At 34.7% G+C, this 21,731-nt stretch overlaps 1 protein-coding gene across 1 annotated transcript in view; it reads left to right on the forward strand.

Annotated features, from left to right (window-relative positions):
• KCNH8 (potassium voltage-gated channel subfamily H member 8) overlaps positions 1-21,731 on the forward strand; it is a 176,634-nt gene that overhangs the window by 130,845 nt on the left and 24,058 nt on the right. The window contains exons 8-11 of the mRNA XM_066318197.1: positions 636-833; positions 5,462-5,661; positions 7,402-7,651; positions 11,955-12,169. Coding sequence (XP_066174294.1) covers positions 636-833; positions 5,462-5,661; positions 7,402-7,651; positions 11,955-12,169 — 863 coding nt within the window. The remainder of the gene's footprint in view (positions 1-635; positions 834-5,461; positions 5,662-7,401; positions 7,652-11,954; positions 12,170-21,731) is intronic.

Genomic DNA, 21,731 nt, shown 5'->3' on the forward strand with positions numbered 1-21,731 from the left:
AAATATCTGAGGCAGTAGCTAATTCTGCTTTCTCTGGCACACATAGACTCATTTATCAAAATGAAAGAAAAGATTAAATGAGCAATTTAGAAAATACTTACTGAAGCATGTTTCAAAAATTAATTCTAGTTTGTAAGTTATGTTTAGTTCTTTGAATCTTTTCTACTGTAAAAAGAAACATGTGAAAAGCTCTGAATATGTAATTACTATTATAATGATTTAGTCTTAAAATGTCAAAAAGCTTTCCAAGCATTAATTAATTGAAAGAATCAAATGATGTTGCATTGTTGCTGCAGTGCTATTAGGTGAAGATTTTTTCTTTTTAGTGACTTAATGGATTTTATAAATTATCTAATTAGACCTGTAATACGCAATTCAGAACCACTTGATTTCAATGCAGAAATGCAATTTTTATAACAAAAAATCGTACATAAAAATAAATATCCCAGAGACACAATACTTAGTGTGCTGCATAAATTCCCACAGTTTAATGCTCTTTTTATTCTTGGAATTGTGTGAAGAATATAATGTCTCTTAAGTAGATTTATGGGGCTTTCTAGAACTGTTTTTTTAGTGTAATGTATAGTTTGCATGGTATTACTTAAAAGTAACTCATTTGATGCTTTGTTTTGCAGGTTGGCTTCATGAGCTAGGAAAACGAATTGAATCTCCTTATTATGAGAATAATACACTAGGAGGCCCATCAATCAGAAGTGCCTATATAGCTGCCCTGTATTTCACTCTCAGCAGCCTCACCAGTGTTGGCTTTGGAAATGTTTCAGCCAATACCGATGCTGAAAAGATCTTCTCCATTTGCACAATGCTGATTGGGGGTAGGTACAATCAAGTGTCATTTAAAACATTTTCAAAGAGTAGGGAAAAGTCAGATAAAAGCTGAAATTTTGCTAAGTTCCTTAAAAGGAACCCCAAGCAAACACAGCGGAGAGCTTAATAAATTTAATTTAAAATGGCAAAAGAAGGAAGCAACTTTGTCTGGCTTACATTCAATGAACTCTTTTAGACAGACTTATTTCTAACCTTTGTTCACTAATAGTGATGAAAGACAGTGTCGTCCACTGAAATGCAAGTTCACATTATTAACAGTGGAAGTGGCCCAGCCATGTGTTGGGGATTTCAGTCACTTGTGGCAGACACTTTTCCAGACAGCCAGGTATGATGTGCACATCAGTTGCAGTTCCATCCCCACAGCAGCCCTGGGAATGGTGATGAGGGGAGTCGGGCAGCCCACAGGACAAAGTATCTGTGAGCTGGTGTGTATCCTTGTTTGAAGGACCAGACCAGAGAGAAAGAGACAGGACAGAACCAGGAGACTATTTGGTGAGCCTTAGCATAGGGGAAAAAAAAAAAAAAAAAAAGCACTTCAATTATCACTGATAAAAATTCGATTCAGATTTGAATCACAATGCAATTTTTTTGGTCATATTTGGAGCTCTTAGTAACATTTATGCTGATTACCTAGTTTTACTGTCAGAGTAAGTCACGTGCTCATTTGTGGTCCCCTTCCTTCTGCTGAGGCACTTGAGTACAACAAGCAGAGATTTGTAAGCCAAGACCTTTAGAGAAAGTACTGGAAGCTCTGTATTTACGTTCATCTTCCTCACACAAAAAATCAGCTGCTCTTTTTCATATGTGCATAGTACATCTCAAAGATGTCACTCTGGCCACAAAAAATAAAAGCAAGTCACTTCTAGAGTACTCTGTCCTCCCTTTTTCTTTCTGCTGGCTTAGTTGTTCTGGAAATACAAGTGGGTACTTCTCCAGGGCTAGTCAGTAGAGCCCTGGGTGTCAGCTTTGCTAGATAAACTCTCCTGGGCAACAATAAATTGGAAATTTGACACTTGAAAGCCAGGGAACATGATGAATTACCTGTAAACTATATATTTGCAGCATTAAGTGGTAAAAGATTTGTTCAGTGAATAATTTTAATTTTCCTCAGTCCTGAAAATGAAAGGCAATTATATAATGAATAATCCAAGAATGATATAATTTTTTTGGACAATGTTACAAAACCACAAGCAGTTCATTAATTACTTTCAGTGGTTGCATAAAATTACGGTGATGTCCATTCTTTGGGGCTTTCACTTCATAAAATCTGTTGGAATAAAGAAAGGAGTTTTCATTTCTATCAAGAAATCAAGACATGTCCTCTGTAAGGCAGTGATGAATATTTAATTCACTTTAATATGGCAGAGCTTTCATAAATATAATAGAGTAGATATAGAAGTATCCTATACATTTATTTAGTTCAGCTATTACAATTTCACTTTTATTTCTTGTAATATGCTTGTGCATTGGATAAATTGTGAAGGACTAGTCAGCTGAGTGGAGTAAGAGGGAACTGACAAATGAAAGGTGAAGGTGCTTATAGACAAGCAGATAGGAGAATGGATTTATATCTACAATGGTCCTGTAAACAAGATATGTGCAGGTAAAAAAAGCAGAGCAGGCTGATTTTCAGGTATTTTCTTGAAGAATTATATTTTACATATTAGTGAGGAAACTTGAAGGAGTTAGAATGATACTGCAAAGATTGGTGAGCATGCCTTAGAAAACTCTCTTAGGAATTAAGTGCTAATCTGTGTACTTAGGGACATTATATCGATTCATTTCTTAAAAACTGTTTTAGTGTATCTTCTTGGTTGATATTTAATTTTAAGATTCCCCAATGGAAAGTGATGTTCTGAGAAAAATTTGTGTAAGTTCTTTAGACTTTTGACCAAGCCATTTGTTAATGAAATTTCAGGTGTAATGGATAGGGTGAGCTAGTTTATCAGCAGTTTTTCTGTATCTCTTTAATGTATGACACTACAAACTGAAAAAAATGAATTAATTTACCTAAACCTTGAAAAAGTTGAAGACAGAAAAAAAAAAAGTGTTAATGTAACAAATAAATAGCATATAGAATACATTTTTAATATTTAGTGGCCTCTTAGCATTAATTTTTATTTTACATAAATTTAAAATTTAAATTTTTAACAGGTCATGTTCTGAAGATAAAAGATGTCCTCTTAAAGTTGGAAAGAAAATTTGCTTATTAAAATGTAACCAGAATACCTATGATACCTAGCATCTGTAAAATATTAATCAGATCTGCCCTCCAGCAGGTGATCATATCATGCTCTGTCTTGTACTCTCCATATTCTTTCAGCAAAAAATGTGTATTTTTTGTATTTGAGAGACTGGAGGCCCACTCTAGTAGCTCCAGTCCTATTTGGGATCAGAGGTGTTCCTCTGTTCCCTAAGCAACTAAAATGTGATTTAAAATATCTATTAAAATAAAGGCCACTTTATGAAATACAGTTCCTAGAAGTTTTGAGCTTGTCCTACTTGAGTTTAGACAGAGGCGTAATAGGGTTCCTGCAGAAAGTAGGGTAAGTGTATGATTATTTTATAAAGAATTCTAACGCCTGACACAGCCAAGAATAGCTTGTCATTATGAGAAGCAGTTGCCTTCCAATGCATATAGGCAATGACAGATTCTATCATAATAATAAAATTCTAGATGATATTTGTGCCTATAATAACATCACCGAGGCCTCTACACTGTCCAGCTCCTAACCTTGGAGTCTGATGGGGGACTTACATCACGTGGGAGTCTTACATTTGCATTCATAGACCACCTAATGCTTTATCCCTGCCCCCGTTTAAACTGATTATTGCATCCTTAAAGAGGTCACACTGTTTCTTTAACCTATTTACCTGTATCTGGGTGAATTGTTTCAGACCTAGCTGTCATATTTCTAATATAATATCCTGTATCTAGTATTACACCAGTTCCTCACACTTTATTGCTCTAGCTTCTGACATGAATGACTTAGAAATTCACTGCACCATCATGAACAACACCTAATTGGAATAACTGATTATTTTTCAAAGTAAATTTCCAGCTAGGCTTACCATTCTTACTACTCCATAATCCTTTTCTTTCTGCTATTTCTACACTGGAGTTTTTTATCTGTTTTTCTGCACTCCCTTCACAATAAGGACATAGATATTGTTACTAGCTCCTTTGGATTTTTCTCAGCCTGTAAAAGTTTTCTCTCTCCAAACTACAGAATTTTCTCTCTCTTTCTACCATTTAAAAGTGCATCCTTTCCTCCTCTTATTCCTCCTTGTCTCTTCTCACTCACATTTGACTTCTATAAAGTGACATACAAGGCCAACAACTTGTTTGTCTTGTTTATAAACCAATTCCTTTTTCATCCTGAGAAATCCATCTGCTTTCTTTCAAGCAATATAAAGACAGATGTCCCTTTAGAGAAATAATAAAGATTTTAGTATTTTTTTAAAATAAACAATACATAGATGTGTATATTCTATGCATCAGATCAATATCACATGACAGACAATTTAGCTGTGATTTTTCCAGTTCAACTAAGCAAACACATTTCTGCACAGACAAACCCAGATGACCTATATCTGTAAATATTTCTCCAGTTTTGCTTCTGGTCTTTTTATTCCCAAACCAATATCTAATTGCAGACAAACTCCAGGATGTCAGAACAGTTATAACCATATTTGACCCTGTCAAGCAACATAAGAAATCAGATTGTCTCTTTCAATGTTTCTTTTAACCTGAATTCTTGCTTTACAATGGGGCCTTTTTTTCTGACTTTTTAAAAATATCTCCCTTAGAATATGATACATTTTAAAATGTTATTTACAACCTTATTCTGCCACACATGGTCCTGTTAGTAATTGTTTTTATTTATGTGAGTTCTCTGAAATCTATTACATTCTGTGTAGTTTCCAACTAACCATTAGAGCCTAGTTTTCATACTGATTAGTAGTACCTCATTATTTTCTGAGCATACTTGCCTATGTGTGTTCCTTCCTGTACTTTTTACAAAGGTCTCTAGTGACAGGACAAGTGGGAATGGTTCAAACTGAAAGAGAGTAGGTTTAGATTAGATATTGGGAGAAATTCTTTACTATGAGGGTGGTGAGGCACAGGAAGATGTTGTTCAGGGAAATTGTAGATGTCACATCCCTGGAAGTGTTCAAGGCCAGGCTGGTTGAGGCTTTGAGGAACCTGGTCTAGTGAAAGGTGACTCTGCCCATGGCAGGGCGGTTGCAACTAGATGATCTTTAAGGTTCCTTCCAACCCAAATCATTCAATGATTTTATGTTTTGTTTTCCTTTTCTCTTAGACTATGGACTTAATTTGACGTAATTCTTTCCTTAGGTACCCTGAGTAGATAGATTAAGTTGTTGTTCTACCCTTCTCACGACAGTGACTCATCTCAAACACCAGAAATGAATGATCATATTAATACCACAGTATTAATATAACATTACTGAAGGAGTCTTATATTTAAAAGCTTTCTTATATCTCTCAATCAGGAAATTTTTGCTCTTTGAAGATGCTTTTCGTTTTCTGTGTTCAGATTTATTGATCAATAAATCACTCCACATTGCATGTAATTTCTATACTTCCTAGCTCTGATGCATGCCTTGGTGTTTGGCAATGTGACTGCCATAATTCAGAGGATGTACTCCAGATGGTCCCTTTATCACACAAGAACCAAGGATTTGAAGGACTTTATACGGGTCCATCACCTGCCACAGCAGCTAAAGCAAAGGATGCTTGAATATTTCCAAACCACGTGGTCTGTCAATAATGGAATTGATTCCAATGAGGTAACTAAATGACAGTGAGCTATGTTTGATTGTTTTGACTATGAGCTATGACTGTGAGTCAAGGAGGGGGGTAATTTTTCTTTTGTGATGCTGTGTTTTGTGTGAAGTTACACACCAAAGAAAACCATGCCTAAAATTAAACCTGGATTATCCCAAGAACAGGGTACACAGTTGAAAGAGTAGAGTTCAGTCCTCTGTGATTCTCAAATGCTGAAGATGCATTCATCAGAAACCTTTTAGATGATGCCAGCAGAAATTTTATAATGAGTAGTTCTGTCTTTCACTAAACAAAATATCTACATGGGGATTTTAGGTCCTTTTTAAAGGAGGGACTATGATGCTCTTTCCTTTCTCCTTCATCTTATTTATTGCAGTAGTGTATACAAGTGATTTTGCCTGAATTTTTATGTTATTTATATCACTACATTTTTAAATATTGCAGAGTGTAACTTGAGAGTGAAATCAAAAGACAGATTTCTGGTGCTGTCTGTGCTTGCTTGTTTTAAATTACTTATCCAGGTTATGTGTTACTGTACTGCAGAAGAAATAATGGCTTCTCTCTGCTGGAGTGTTATTTGAATGGAACACTCCCTTCAGGTTTCTTGTTATCTGTGTTATAAAATTCAGTGGTCTCTAAAGATAATGGGGAAATAAGCAGAAAGATCTGGGGTTTGGAACATTCTTTTCCTGATAAATTCTTTTTGTGTTGAGCAGAGCACAAAGAATGGGATTTTCAACAGCATCTTAGCAACAGAAGAAGCTTAGTAAGATTTACAAAGGAACAAAAATTACTTAGATGTCAAAACTTTCCTAGATGTGATTAATGCTCACCTTCAGCTTTTGTACCTTCTGTACCTTTAGTCACACTGCAAGTGAGTGACGGCTCTACTACAACTGTAGCTCCTGGAGAGACCATCAGTCTTTCATTATTTCTCTCCTATGGATAAAATACCTTGTCTGAGCCCACCTGGTCAAGCATTGGCTGATTGCATTGTTCAGATGCCACATCCCCTCAAACTACAAATAAAATTATATTTGTGGGCTTGCAGCTTGAAAGGAAAAAGTGAGACCTCATGGTTTTTAGTTTCCATAAACATGCACCTTGTTTCTTTCCTAGCCTTCCTTCAGCATCCAGTTACATGATTAAAAAATGAAAACAGCAAGAATGAAAACACATTCAAGGCTGGAGTTTTTTAGTTATTCCTCTTTCGGTAGTTTAACTGTAGAAAAAGTAACATTGCATATTGATGAATTATATAGAATTCTCTGCTTTCATTTTATATGTCACTGTATACAGTGGTAAACCTGAGCAGCCTACTGCGTTCTATCACAAAGAAGAACTTGGAAAAACTTAAATTGTGCATTACAAGGCATTTGTACAGAGTTGTTGACCTTTTTTCCTGGGTTTTTTAGGGTTTTTTGTTGTAGGTGTTTTGGGGGTCTTTTTGTTTTTTGTTTGTTTTGGGTTGGGTTTTTTTTGGTGAGGCTTTATAGGATTTTTTGGTTTTTTTAATGGTCAAAAGGCATATATTTATTCACCTTTTTCCTGGAATTTATAGGTGTTAAAATTTCTTAAACCAGCATGTCTCATCAAGTGGACAAGGAAAATCAAAGGGAAGTATTTGCAGCAGTATGATATGTGCAGCACCACTAAATCAGGCACTTCCACTTTGCAAAAGTGAAAGCATATAATTTTACAATTTTTCTCTTTTTCATCCTTTTTTTCCTTCTTTTGGACAGCTTTTAAAAGACTTCCCAGATGAGCTGCGTTCAGACATCACCATGCACTTGAACAAGGAGATTTTGCAGCTCTCCCTTTTTGAGTGTGCCAGTCGTGGTTGCCTCAGGTCTCTGTCTCTGCACATCAAAACCTCCTTCTGTGCTCCTGGGGAATACCTCCTCCGGCAGGGAGATGCCCTGCAAGCGATCTACTTTGTGTGCTCAGGTTCCATGGAAGTCCTGAAGGACAGCACTGTGCTGGCAATCCTTGGTATGTTCACAGTCACAGACTCAGAATGGTCCCCCACTGTAGGAGAACCTTCAACCTTCACTACTAAGGTGGCTTAGTGTGCCCTAGTTGTTTGAGGAGAAAGGATTTGTTTAATTTCAATCTGCAATACCTATTCTATGTACACTCCTATTTTCTTTTCTTTTCTTTTTTATGTTTAAACTTCCTTATATTTTGACCTAAGAAACTTTCAATTGCCAGATTTTTAGCTGCGCAATATTTCATTTCTGGTTTCGTTATATTTATTCCCGCTTCTTTTCATGTAAAGAGGTATTTGCAAGCTTTTGACACAAATTGCTACTTTCTGCTATATTTGGTGATGGTATTGACAGCTCAAAGAACATTGATCATCAGTTCCTAAATCTTCCATGAAAATTAGTGGCCAAGCAATGCTCCCACTAACGCTCTCAAGTGAAAAAAAACCCAGTATGAGTCTACTTTCATTCTTTGGCACTTGCCTACAAGTGCAGAAAAGCCATGAGGTGAAGAGCAAAAATTGCTGGCTCTCCTCCCCCAAGCTACTCCATGCTAACTAGTGCTGCCTGCAGTCATCTGAGTATATTGGAACTGAGAAAGGTCAGAAATTCTGTTCTAATAAATTTTTAGAGTTTGTTTGCAAGTTGGTTGTTTTACTCATTGAGGTTTAAGTGTCATGACCTATAAATTTCTGTGATTTGACTCAATCTAAAGAAATTGGCCTATGAAAGAAATTCTCTTTATCTTCAGCTAAAGGATCATTAGACCTGTCTCAGCTAAAGTTTATAAAGTTTTTTTGCCAAATAAAATATAAAATTTTACTCTAAAAGTAGAGAGTTATTTTATTACGATTTTAATATCTCTTTAGACTTAAATGTATTTTTCTTTCTAATAACTTTTATTATTCTTATAAAACAGTTAAGAAGAATATTTCCTTTTTTGCTTTGCTTCCTGTTTTGTGGGATTGCACTGGACTGTTGATAATGGAAGCTTCTGATCGTCTGTAATTGAATTTCCTTTCTTTTTCTAGAATGCATTTGATTGGCCTTTTTTTAGACTATAAATGTGATACAGGTCCTATTTGTTTCAGAACTCTTTAATTCTATTAGATTGACAGTCCACATCGCTCCATCACTTGTCTGTTTCTAGGAAGTTTAAGAAGCTCTTGATTTCATTCGATCACATAGATCAAAGATATAAAATATGACATAATAAAGCATAAGCTAAAGCCAGCAAAAGTTCGAGATGTACTTCCATTGGAACTATGATTTCATTAATGATTCCATCTTTGGGCACTTCTGAAAATGTTAATTAAACATCATTGTGTAATGTTGACAATCAAAACAATAAGAAAGATTACTGTATTTCTGAAAGAAGTTAATTAAGTCATAATGCAAAAAACATAAACATAACACAGTGAAATAATGTTTTGTTACATGAATGGGGGCTTCATCAGTTAAACATAATTAATACCAGCAGAATGTGAATGCATCAAACATGTAGGTCCCTATGAGAAATTGTGTTACTGAATTGTGTTGCTGATGTCATGTAAATCCAATACAGCAGTTTTTTCCCTGACAGTGCTGAGTTACTTGCAGTTCCCAGAATATTTTATAATTCTGTCCTGATTCTAATTCTAGTGGATTAGTTTTTGTTTACTGAACCATTCTCACTAACAAGCAGTGCAGCAACAACTCAGTGAAATGCTCTCATTAAATACATCTTTGCTTCCTCTAGAGACTATTACTTTACCTCTAATAATGACAGTTAGGATATATTTTATGGGAAAATATGCTTTAATATGAGTTATGTACTGTTTGAGCATATATCTTTGCTTTATTAAAAATATTAGCTGTAAGTTATTTTAAAAATATCCATAAGGAGAATATTTATAACTTTGACTGCATGTCCCTGATTTATTGAAAAACAGATGTGTCTGCGAGAAACATATATATATATATATATATATATATATAAGCTTGTTATCCAATTAAAGAGAAAAGAAAAGAGCTACTAAGAATAGCTTAAATGATTCTGTTATGTAATGAATGTTGACATTCAAGGTAGAATCATTTAACCACTTCATGAATTCTATATGAAACTTCAGGTTACTACCAACAGCCTTTGCTGCATGATTTTCAATTAAAAAAGAAATGTATATTAACACTACCAGATCAATTGTAGTATCTTTAAGCCTGAAATTACTTCAAAATTTTAACTACACTCAAATAAATATTTTTTTTCAAAATGTTTATGCAGTATTGATACTAATACTGTTCATATATCTAAAAGTTTCTAATTAAGTTGTTCAAGGATCAGTTTTGGTATATTTTAAATACTCTGTCCCTTGTCCACGTTATTGCCAGCAATAAATTAGCACTTCCAGCCCTTTGCTTAATACAATGGAAGAAATCTAATGAATCGTTGATATTTATAGTAAAATGTAAAATGTTGATATTTATAGTAAAATGTACTTAGCTTTATGCTATATTTTATTATGTAGCAAGGCATGTTGTGATGAGTGATGACATGTTATTGTTACCTATCAAATTCCTCTTTCCCAGATTGACCTAAGCTCACAACAGTTCTGATTTATACTGAGATTTTTAAGACCTCAAATAAGCATTGATATATGTATACTCCTAGCATAAGAGAAAATTTCTCCCTACCCTGAGTTTATAAGTACTTTTAAGAAAGTTGTTTAAGCCTCACATAAATAAGGAAAAAATATTTTAAGGTACTAAAGATGATATTTTAAAGGATAAAACTATTCAATTTAAGAAAGTCCAGGGATGGTTAAATGATTTGTTTAACTTACTCTAAAAGCTGACCATTTCTTGTGTAATATACTGTTGGAATCACATGCTGGGCAGATTTTCCAGTGTGACAGTCTTAACTTATTTAGTAATCAGATAATAATGTGAGATTGAAGGGACCTTCAGACCTTCAGAAGCTACCTAACTTAAACCTGCTTAAAACAGGGCAGTTTTTTCTCGGATTCCTCAGGGCTGTGTCCAGACATGTTCTGAACATCTCCAAGGACTTTCATTTCCTGATTTATAATGAGAATTTTATTCGTTACACCCTGTGCCCAGTACATCATGTTGCCCTGTGCACTCTGAAGAGAGGTTTAACTCTGTTTTCTCTACAGTTTTTCTGCTGGGCTGTTGAAAGACAGTAAAAATATCCTTACATTGCCTTCTCTTCATAAGGTGGAGCAATACCCCGTTTTTTTCAGCCTTTTCTCATAAATTATATTCTTTAGTCACTGATTCTTGGAAGCATTTTTTGGACCCACTCTAATATGTCAGTGTTCTGTCTTGTACTGAGAAGCTCAAACTGGACACAGTGTTCCACATGAGGTATGACAAATATAGAGGGAAAGAGCCATTTCCTGAGACTTGCTGGCTCCACTCTTGTTAATGCTGCACAGGAGGTCCTTGAACTTCTGTGCTGCAAGGACACATTGCTGGCTCATGTTCTGCTTGTCCACAAGGACCCCCAGGGCCTTTCCTACAGAGCTGCTGTCCAGCTGGTCAGTTCCCAGTCCATACTGCTGAAAGGAGGCTTTTCATCCCAAGTAGGTTTTGGCATTTGATTTTGTTACACTTCATGATATTCCTGACAGCCATTTTATCTTTCATTGGTGGAGAGAATGTACACCATCACACCGTCCGCGTCTTTAACGAAAAACATCTGATTTGTTACTTTTGGGGAAAACCTCTGGTTCAATGACTCCACTTTGGACTTTATACCTCGGATCAGACGTTTATGGAAGCTTTTAATTGTAAAATTTTTGTGGTCCTCAAGATATGGTCAATTGAAGTTTTTAATACAACCAACATTCTAAGTCTTGCCCATAAATGAAAAAAAAAAAAAACCCTCAGCAAAATAATTCCTTCTTAACACATTTTTCTTCTCAACAGAATGCTAAAATGCTGCCTTAACACCCGCATGTTTTAAGACACCCACAAAAACACCTGACAACAGCTTTATGAAAAATAATTGCACCTGCTATTAGTTCCAAGTGTAAATATTCATTTTATACATATTTGCTTAATTGATCCCTTTAACCTGTCTGGAAAATAGGTTTTGTATCTCCAATTAATTGTGTATAAGTTTGTACTTGCAAAAAAAAGGAAAAAAAAAATTAGTCTATGATCCTTTAGCATATTATTAATTAACCAAGGCATTTGTAACAATGGAATTTCAGGTTCGGGGGTAGCAATTATATTAAACAGCTTTATGATTAAAAAAAAAAGTAAATAATTTACACTTTGAAGATAATTTTTTTTGTGTTTTCTTTTAGGTAAAGGAGATTTAATTGGAGCAAACCTATCAATAAGGGATCAAGTTATTAAAACAAATGCAGATGTTAAAGCTCTAACATACTGTGACCTCCAATGTATTATACTCAAAGGTCTCTTTGAAGTGCTCGACCTTTACCCAGAGTATGCTCACAAATTTGTTGAAGACATCCAGCATGATCTCACTTACAATCTAAGAGAAGGCCATGAAAGTGATGTAAGTATCTTTAAAGGTCTCTGAAGTCATAGTGATCTTTCAGGTATTTCTCATACCTTAGTTATTTCTTATCATTTTTTAACAATAAAGGACTAATTCACAAGTTATGTTAAAGGAACTGCTGGTTCCATGTGTTTGATAATTCAGATATTACCTACATAAATGTTTTTTATCAGTTGATCAGTTCATAAACATTGAACAGCCTCTCTGCTTCTCATTTTCCATAACAAACATCATCCATGAGAGAAAATTCTTTATTTTTTAAATATTTTTGTTTGTCTAAAAATAATTCATCATTATATAAACTATGTGTCCAAATAAAGGGGTTTAGCCATACCTTTTCTAGAAGCTCATGTGCCAGCCTAATGAGCATTAATTTCATACATCATTGGTTATCTCTTTTAGTTAAGAATGTCATCACACACACTGAAAATGAAAAACAGTTGTTTCTCATACACAGCAATTAAGATGTGTTTTTCCACTTAAATGCGTACTTTATTTTGGAGAAAAAAAAAAAAAGGCAAAACAAAAACTCCAAACAAAAGAAAAGAAGAAGAAATTCCAGATAAAGCACTCCTGAAAGGCTTCAAGACAGACTCACACAGTACTTTTTCACTGATATTATATGGAAAATATGTATATTTGGATTTCATTGCCAAACTTTCAAGGTGGTTTATTACAGTTCAGGTGTTTGTCTATGTTTTGTGCTTCCCCTAACACAGAGAGAAGTAACATTGGAAAAACATGAATTTTCACTAGGATACTCTCAAGACAGGGGACAAATATATTGCCAAGGAAGAGTGCACCAAAATCCTTTTCAGTGCAAAACTCGAATGAGTTTGATATATGGGCTGATTTTTCTACATAGCTTCCTGTTAGGTGCACTTTGGTGCCAGTGTTTCCACAGCAACACTCTATTAAACCATTGCAGCAGAAAGGAGTCCATATATAAGCGTGTGCTTCAGGAGAGGAAAATAACCAGGATATCTCATTTGTTTGTCTCTTGAAATGTCTCCAAACTTCCTGCTGCTGAAAACAGCAGCTGAGAGTACACAGCTGTTCTGTGAGCCTGGTGATTAGTTTGTGTAACACATTTCCCTTGGGGAAGAATGTTTGATCTGAAAAGGAGGAAAACTCCACGTAAAGATACGGTTTGAAGATGATTGCATTCCCCACTACAGTTCTCTCATGGAACTTGATGGGTCCCCACAATGCGTTGCTTCATGGTTTTCTGAATGGTGACAAATCTGAGGATTACCCTCTCAGCTGCATTCAGTTTTTATAAATTCAGGGACAACTCTTCCCAATTAAAGTCAGCTGAGTGATGTACAGACTCTCTGCTGAGAGCAAGCCTACAGCAACCTTGAAGGTAAGTGTTTCTCAGGCTCTCTGAGGAGGATGGGGTTTAAAGTAATTTGAGACACATCCAAGTGACGTTTCTGCTTTAAAGTAGAATATATTTAGTGCATTTTTTAAATATATATTCTCTTACCTTAAAATTAAAGAAAAAAATATCCTGACATGGAGTAGCATCCAGTATCACATAGAATAAACAGAATACAAGACAGATTATGAGTGGGTTTGTCTACATCCTCTGCCCAACTATGCCCTCCAGGACTATTTCTCTTGCAGTAGAGCATCTCATTTCTTTTCAAACCATTTTACTTATCAATAAGGATAAACAGCACAAATAAGGCAGCCAAAATTTTACCACCACAAAAACAGAGTTCAACAAATGAGGACAGATATCTATGTCAGTAGCAAGTGTGCCTGGTCAACCACTCACTTCAGCAGAAAAACATCATCTTTGCTTCAGCTAGAAAACACTTTCAAACAGAAATAACTGGAGTTATCTCTGGTTACTCTCAGAGAAACATAAGAAGAAAGCTTTCAGATATACAGTTTATGAATATGTTAATATGACTTCTTCCTTCTTTTGTAGTTTTTTTGTTTGTTTTTTGTTGTTGTTGTTTGTGTTTGTTTTTTTGTTTGGGTGTTTTTTTGTTTTTGGGTTTTTTTTTTTTGTTTTTTTTTTTTTTTGGGTTTTTTTGTTTGTTTGTTTTTTTGTTTTTGTTTTGTTTTGTTTGGTTTGGTTTTTTTTAATACAGCCCTTGGGAGTGGTGTTATGGGAGAATTTGTCACCTAGGCCACTCTATCTGGATTCCCTCTCCCTTATATAGGGAGATTTTACTTTCAAGTGTATCTGTGACTTCCGCTGCTTTTTGGATTTGGAGAACTTCATAGTTAAACAGTAGGCCTATTCATTTGATAAGTCTCTTTCTCACTCTCTTTGTCTTGGATGTCTTAAATGACTGTAAATCTGTAGCTGAATGTGAATTTAATACTACTTACAATTAATCACCAGCAGCATTTAGGGTCAGATGAACTGCAGGGTGAAATAACATGAGTTTCCCCACTATGACTTGTGAACTGTTTTTCAGTCTTGATCTAAAATGTTACTGCATTTTCAGTCAAAGTCCATAAAATCTACTGTAGGCTGAAGGTTTATTAAAACTTTAAACCAGCATGAAAACCTGAGAATGAATAAAAATTTAGTCCTGGTGGTTCATTATCCCGTTTCCACCTTCGTTGTGCTGATTAAAACTGAATCAGAGATTTGAACTGAATTAGAAGCATGTGGACAAAAAAGGGATCAGAAGTCATTTGTAGTGTCCTCCTGAAGTGTCAAAATAGGATACTTGGCACTAGATCACATTTCTTCCCTACCTACACACACAAAAAGAAAACATTTAAAATTTGTTTTCTTGGTTCATTTGCAAGGATATATAATGATGTGCTTCATCTGCACTATACTCCAAGTAAGGGATAACTGCGAGAAAGGCTCAAGGACTTACATGGTTGTGTCTCTTTTCAGTAAAAGGATGAGATGTAACCAGGTTTCTCAGTAGCAAGTAGATACTGTAGCTGTCTGGTTACAGACTGATTGAAAGCATTGTTAAACAATACTGGAAGAAAAGGCCAGATTTTAAGCATAGAAGCAGACAACTGTTTCAGGATCTAATGAGTAAAAGGAAGAGAAACGCAAAATCAGAGAGATAGCATTTGAATGGTTCCTCATGATAACTCTAAGCCAGGGATTGCTAAGTGATTTATTATTAAAACCATTAATGTGTGTTCAGCCACACTGGCAGTGCTACTTGGCCATATTTTTGTACATTTTCATCACAGCAAGATATGAATTAGGAGAAGACTTTGTTGATTTTGCATAGTCTGCCTCTTTCTTTGTTCCTTTTTGATCAATGAACCAATTTGCAAATGTATTGAAATATTTGAGGAAAGTTAGAAAATACTATTTTTTTCTGGTACCTGGAGTTGTGACATTAAAACAATTCAGCCATTTCAACCAATATTTCTAGGTCTCTGACTATGTAGTCATAGTAAGGAAATAGTTTGCTGAGTGACACAGATTTTTGACATTTGCCTCACCCTATCTGTATAATTTTTCACTATAAATTAGAGATTGCATATGTATTAGGCAGTGAGAGTGTTCCATGTCTGATCTGATAAAACTAAGCAGTCTGAAGAAGGTTCTTAAAATATATGTGGATACTACTATATACATATATTAATATGAAAGGAACTGGAAATTATTCTGTTATCCATCATCCCTGGAAAATGTGTTACTTGGCGCATTCAGAGAGTAAATGCACTAGCAGCTGTTCCTAACTCTGAATTATCCTATGAAGAACTCAGAACAAGTAAATGTTTGGACAATATCTTTGTAGGCTTTGTGAGATTTTTATTGCTTCTGATTATTTCTTATGTCCACACAGAAAAATTTACAGTGTAGATGATGATATTTAGATTTAAAAAAACAAACAAAGAAAAAAAAACAAAACAAAAAACCACACACAAAAGAACCACCCACCACAAACAACAACAACAACAAAGGACCACAAAAACCATCCAAAAATCAAACTGCAGGCTGGTTAAAATCACACTGCTAAAAAGAACAAGAAGCCTCCTTGACACCTATACTGTCAAGTTATAATTAAGTCCCAAAGGAAGACAAGGCACATGCAGGCACAATCTCTGTCCACTAAAGCTCTATTGATGTAAGTCATTTTCAAAAAGAAGAGGTTATACTCCTGAAGAGTCAAAAATCTTTGTTTGTACATAGGCCTTGCAATTAAAAAGAATCTACTTCTCCTTTTGTGGGCTTAAAAGTAGTGTTCTGGCTCCTAAAAAAGCTTGCCTTCCCCTCTCCCAAAAGAAGATATTCTCTAAAATGAAATCGCTCAGTTTGTGAGACACAAGGAAGGATTGATTCCATCAGTGCATCACAGTGTAAACAAAACAAAACAAAATGCCAAGGTTTCATGAAAATGTGGTAGATTCCTTCTCCAGTGGGGAACACAGAATCTTACTGCACCTTAGGCATGGTCTTTGCTAATAAAATAAATAAATAGACAAGTACACTTTAAAAGGCAATTTAGCAACTAAGAAGCAATAAAACCAAAGGATCTCCCCTCATCTTCCCTCTGAAAAATATTGTCTGACAAAATAGGGATTAATTCTTGTCCTTTGGAGAGGCTGATGTTTAGGCTTGATTAAATTTTAATGACTGAGTTGTGAGAAATTTTTAATATAACAAAACTCAGGCTGTTATTAGCAATATCTAAGAAATTACAAGGGATGCTCCTCATTTTCTATTGGAAAATCTAACAACAGACCAAATCAATTTTTTGTAAAGGTGAAAGTAGCTCTAAGCTCTGGAGTGTACAATAGAGGGCACAGCTTGGGAATTAAAAAAGTCTACAAATTCTAATCTAAAATATACTTAGCTTTCAGGTTTGTTCTAGCTAAGCCTGAAGTAAGTATTTTAAAAGCATCTCAGTAATACCTCTTCATGCCATTTTAACTGCTTATTTGATGACTTTTATCTCTATTTGTTCTAACTGTTGGCATTGCCCTTGTAGTCAAAAAATGAATAGCAAAAAAATATTTTGAATGCAAGCTCAAAATTCAGATTAAATCCTGTCTTGCCACTGTTAGGTTTTCAGCTGGTAGGTTACATATTTGACATGCATTCATTCTTACCTCTTTAGCCATGCTTTCTCTAGATCTAGATTTCTGCTATAGGCCATCTGAATTTATGAATGTCGCTTTGCAATATAGCAATAACACTTTTTTTTACATACTTGATTAACTATTATGAATCAGCAATGAAAATAGAGTGAAATTTCTGATTTTTAATGCATTGGTTGTCTGCATGGTAAATAGTGTTTCACTTTAAAGAAACAAATAACTTATCCTATTTGCTACTTTATAAATATTAAGGAAAAAAATCAGCATGGATTTTTGTTTTCAAGCTGCTTTTAATCTTGGCAAGTTGAAGAAAACTTGATAGAAACTTCAGTTACATAATTACTTATTGAGGAGTTTAACTTCCAAAGGGGGAAAACAAAACAACAAAACCCACAGGGAAAAAAAAACAAACAAACAAAAAAAAAAAAAAACCCACACCAAACTTACCTCGGGTATTACCTATGTGTTTATAATAAAAGTCATGCAATGAAAATATGAATTTCCAAATCAGCTCCTACTGCACTGCCATACTTAATTGCTGTTCCTCTACTCCAGCCTAGATCAAAGTTCATCCTGCACACTGTAGGACAATCACAGGTTGCAAAATGTTTTTAAAAATAAGTAAATTTCATTGAACATTTCTCAAATAATTGCAACCAACTTTTTAATAGAGGAGATGGTTTTGTCACACCACCCAGCAGCTGTGTAAAATGGAGTGGTTTACCTTAAAAAAGTCAACCAGTCCTACTTTAACATAGAGCTGGATAACTTTGAGGATAACTTGTAAATTTAAATTCTTAGAGCATATTAAGCACCCATCTTTGTCAGTCTGGCAGAGGATAATGTATTAGTATTGCAGGTGTAACTCACTGGGGTTTATTGTCTGTAATTATAAAGCTTGCAGAATAAGAGAACAATCAAAGGAGGTTTTTGTGTTTCTATACAAAATTTATTACAACAGGTAGAATATAGAATTGAGTAAATCACCTAAAGCAATGGAAGTCCAGCACTTTATCTCTATGATTATTTAAAAACAAAAAAAAAAAAAAAACAAAAAAAAAAACAACCACCAAAACCCAAATAATTTTTAAACTGTGAATGGTCTGTTTATGGTCTTTCTTTTTACTCCTCATACACATGGTTTGCTCTACTTCTGGTAGAAGCCCTAAGTGACTGATGGCTGAACAGCCACTACTTCTGCCCCAAAGACACCATATATTAATTTTTCCCTTTTACTTCTTGATATTAAGTGGAGTCTATAAACTTCTCAGTGATTATAGTGCAGGAATGAAGGTGCTCCACATATTGTCAAAAACTGAACTAATTTTAAAACTGCTAACATATAATTAACTTTGATTCTTGATATCTTCATTGAAGTAGGTCTCTTACCAGCCTCTGTGCATCGACTACTCTCCAATTAGGGTTGCTGTCAAATATAACTCAGGGCTCTCACATTTTACAAGCTACTCAGAGTTTTCATTTATACTTCTGGGGCGATCTGGAATATTTCTCCCTTCTTCACTCTCTCTCTTCCTCTTTAAAAAAAAAAAGTTACTCTATTGCTGAACAAGACACACTGGCACAATGTCATTTACACAGATCAACTTTATTCTATGGAACAAGTTCATGCACTGGCAAAACAAAATCAGAGCAGTTAATTCATTTGTTTTACACTTTATTTTTGATATTACTTTTAAGTAATAGAGATTTGGGAATGAGCTCTGTCTCCAACAGCTCTCTGCCAGATATTTCACAGGTCTCCCACCCGTACTTGTGACAGTAAGCACGTTTTGGTGGATCTTTGGCTATTAAGTTGGATGTTAGTTTCAAACAAGGAAATCTGCTGCAATAGCCTCCTCCCTGTGCAATGTTACAGCCAGTCCTTTCTGCAGACCCTCAGCTGACAATTAACTGCTTCACTTAATACAGGAGCAAGGCTCACCTGGAGCTATAGTGTAGGCCAGGTCTGATGCCTTTTTTTGTAGTCTGGTAGCTCACAAATCATATTTACTAGCAGTACTGGTGAGGCTGGTGTGTGGTGCCTCTGATCCATCTCTTCCCCCCAGCACCACTCAAGATAATCACCTCACAGTTGTGTTTCTAATATGTTCTCCAATATGGTAGGCTGCTGAGAAATAATGCAACAAGCAAATAATGTAATTAAAAAAAGATAGACTGGTTGCCCTTTTTATTTTCTTTCCTAGTACCTTTGCCTAAAGAATCTTTTTTCACTAAGAATCTCCTGTTTCATTTCTGTAGCCTTCAGTTATTCTAATATTTTTGAAAATAATAACACAGACACCTACACTGTCTGGTTTTGTCTCTAATTTATTCTTCTGATTTGTGGTCATTTTCCAGTTAGAAGATTCATCCCACCACAACTTATTATGTAATATTTTCTGGGGTGGTTTTTTTTATTTGTTTTTGTATTTGTATAAATCTTTCCCATCTTACAGCTAAAACAAGTGGACAATTCAGTGTAAGGGCGAATCACAAAAGATGGAAAAGGACAAAGAGGAGGGGAGAAAATTAATCTATTTACATCAGTCTGGGACTATGCATGTGATCCATCCCCAAATTCCAACTCTTACTTTTGTGAATGGATTAATAGACAGGAATTATGAGCTTTACATTATTTATTAAAAGCTTTACATTACTTATTAAAAGATTTTCACATGTAGACCTTAGCGCTTTCTTGACAAATATAAAAAAAGATCATGGTAACTGGAATTAACATGTTTGAATAAGTGATAAAATTTTACTTCTAATTTTAGCTTTTGAGTCTTTTTATACGGTCTCCATTCCCATTCATTTCACTTCCTGAGATTATTACATTCTGCATCAGATTATAAAGCTTAACCCTAGGGCAACACATTGAAAAAAATCCAGGCTAGCAAAGCAGCTTATTGATGTTTTTAGACTGTTGTATGAGGAGGGTATAAAACCCTGTGTCAAACAGAATTTTAGACAGCAAAAGCTCCTGGATTTCAGAGTATTGTCTTAGAATCTAACCATATCTCTATTTTAATTAGACAGGCATGCTAGAGGATAACTTTTTTCCAATATGCCTCAATGTGCCTTAGGAAATATGATAATATAACTTTTACAATATTAATACTATCTTTGTCTCTGCACTGTAAAAATGGAAAATATAATTAATCCTAATATAGCTAAACTTCAAAATTATATCAATTTGGAGAGTGGATTGATTTTTTTTCATTATTTCTTTTATTTTGTGTTGATATAGCACTGATCCATTGGGGACCTTAAATTTAGAAGCGCTTTTACAATTGCTTGTCCTTTTGTTATTCTTGGTAATATAGGACTAATTAATGAAGGAAATGATAGTACCACAATCTATAAAAACATTAGTTCTGAGGGTATAGACTACCTTGATATATAATGTTAATGTCAGAGTGACTTATGTGGTGAAGTTTCTACACGACTTGCAGAGTCATTGTAACCTCAGGACACACGCTGAAATGTGTGAAACTAAATGTAGTCTAGTCTTTGAGAAAACTGTCTATAATCTGTACAAGCTGTGCATCAAACTGGCATTTTACACTGATACAAGTGTGTGTTCTCAGTTTTATTGGTGTGGTAATGTTTTTAGTGCAACCTTTCTTTAAACATCATAGAGCAGTAGAATAGCAGAGCTTGGAAAGGACCTCTGAATGTCATCTACACCTATGACTCTGCTCAAAGATATGAAAGCATGTAAAAACAAAAAATATTTCTGTACAAATGCAGTTAAAGTTTTTATTGATATCAAAAATAATATGTCTGCATATTTTTCTTTTTAATCATCTATGCTTTCACCCAGCAAAACCAGAGCTACAGAACTTGGCTACATAAGTGCAAACACATAGTTATGCTGAAAATAGATTTGATACCCAAGACATATATTACATTATATGATTATAATCATGGTATTATTTACACTCCAGTGAAAATTTTCAATGGTGTGGTAAATAATACCATGATTGTAATAATAAATATACACATACATTTTATACATATATACTGTATATACAGTGCAGTACTACATAGATAGGAAGTGTTCAGAGACAGATTCCACTGCTAATCACACAATGGTCAGCTCTCATTCCATCATTGTCCAAAATGGATATTGGATTTCTATGACTGTGTTTGGTTTATGTCATGCTACTTCAAACAATTCAAGCAATTTTCTTAAAAATTCTCCACGAATATATTGTGTCTCAGGGAGACACTTACTGGGACTTATCCCACTCATTTGTCCTGTGAGTGCTAACAAGACACCTGGCCAACATTGGCAATATGTAGAAATAGGCAATTGGCAGTAATAAAATTAATTTAATTAATTTTTAAAAAATTAATTAATTAAAGTCATTCTTCAATATTCACTTCATTGTCCCCCTCTTTTCTTTTCAAGAGCTTCTCTGAAGTTAGATACATATTTACATAAGTACTAGTATGGAGTTTCATTTAAAGATAAAGCTAACAACCTAAACACAACCCTTCAGAGTATCTA

The sequence above is a fragment of the Sylvia atricapilla genome, chromosome 1 (genome assembly GCF_009819655.1).
Source record: "Sylvia atricapilla isolate bSylAtr1 chromosome 1, bSylAtr1.pri, whole genome shotgun sequence".
In the NCBI taxonomy this organism is placed as follows: Eukaryota; Metazoa; Chordata; class Aves; order Passeriformes; family Sylviidae; genus Sylvia; species Sylvia atricapilla.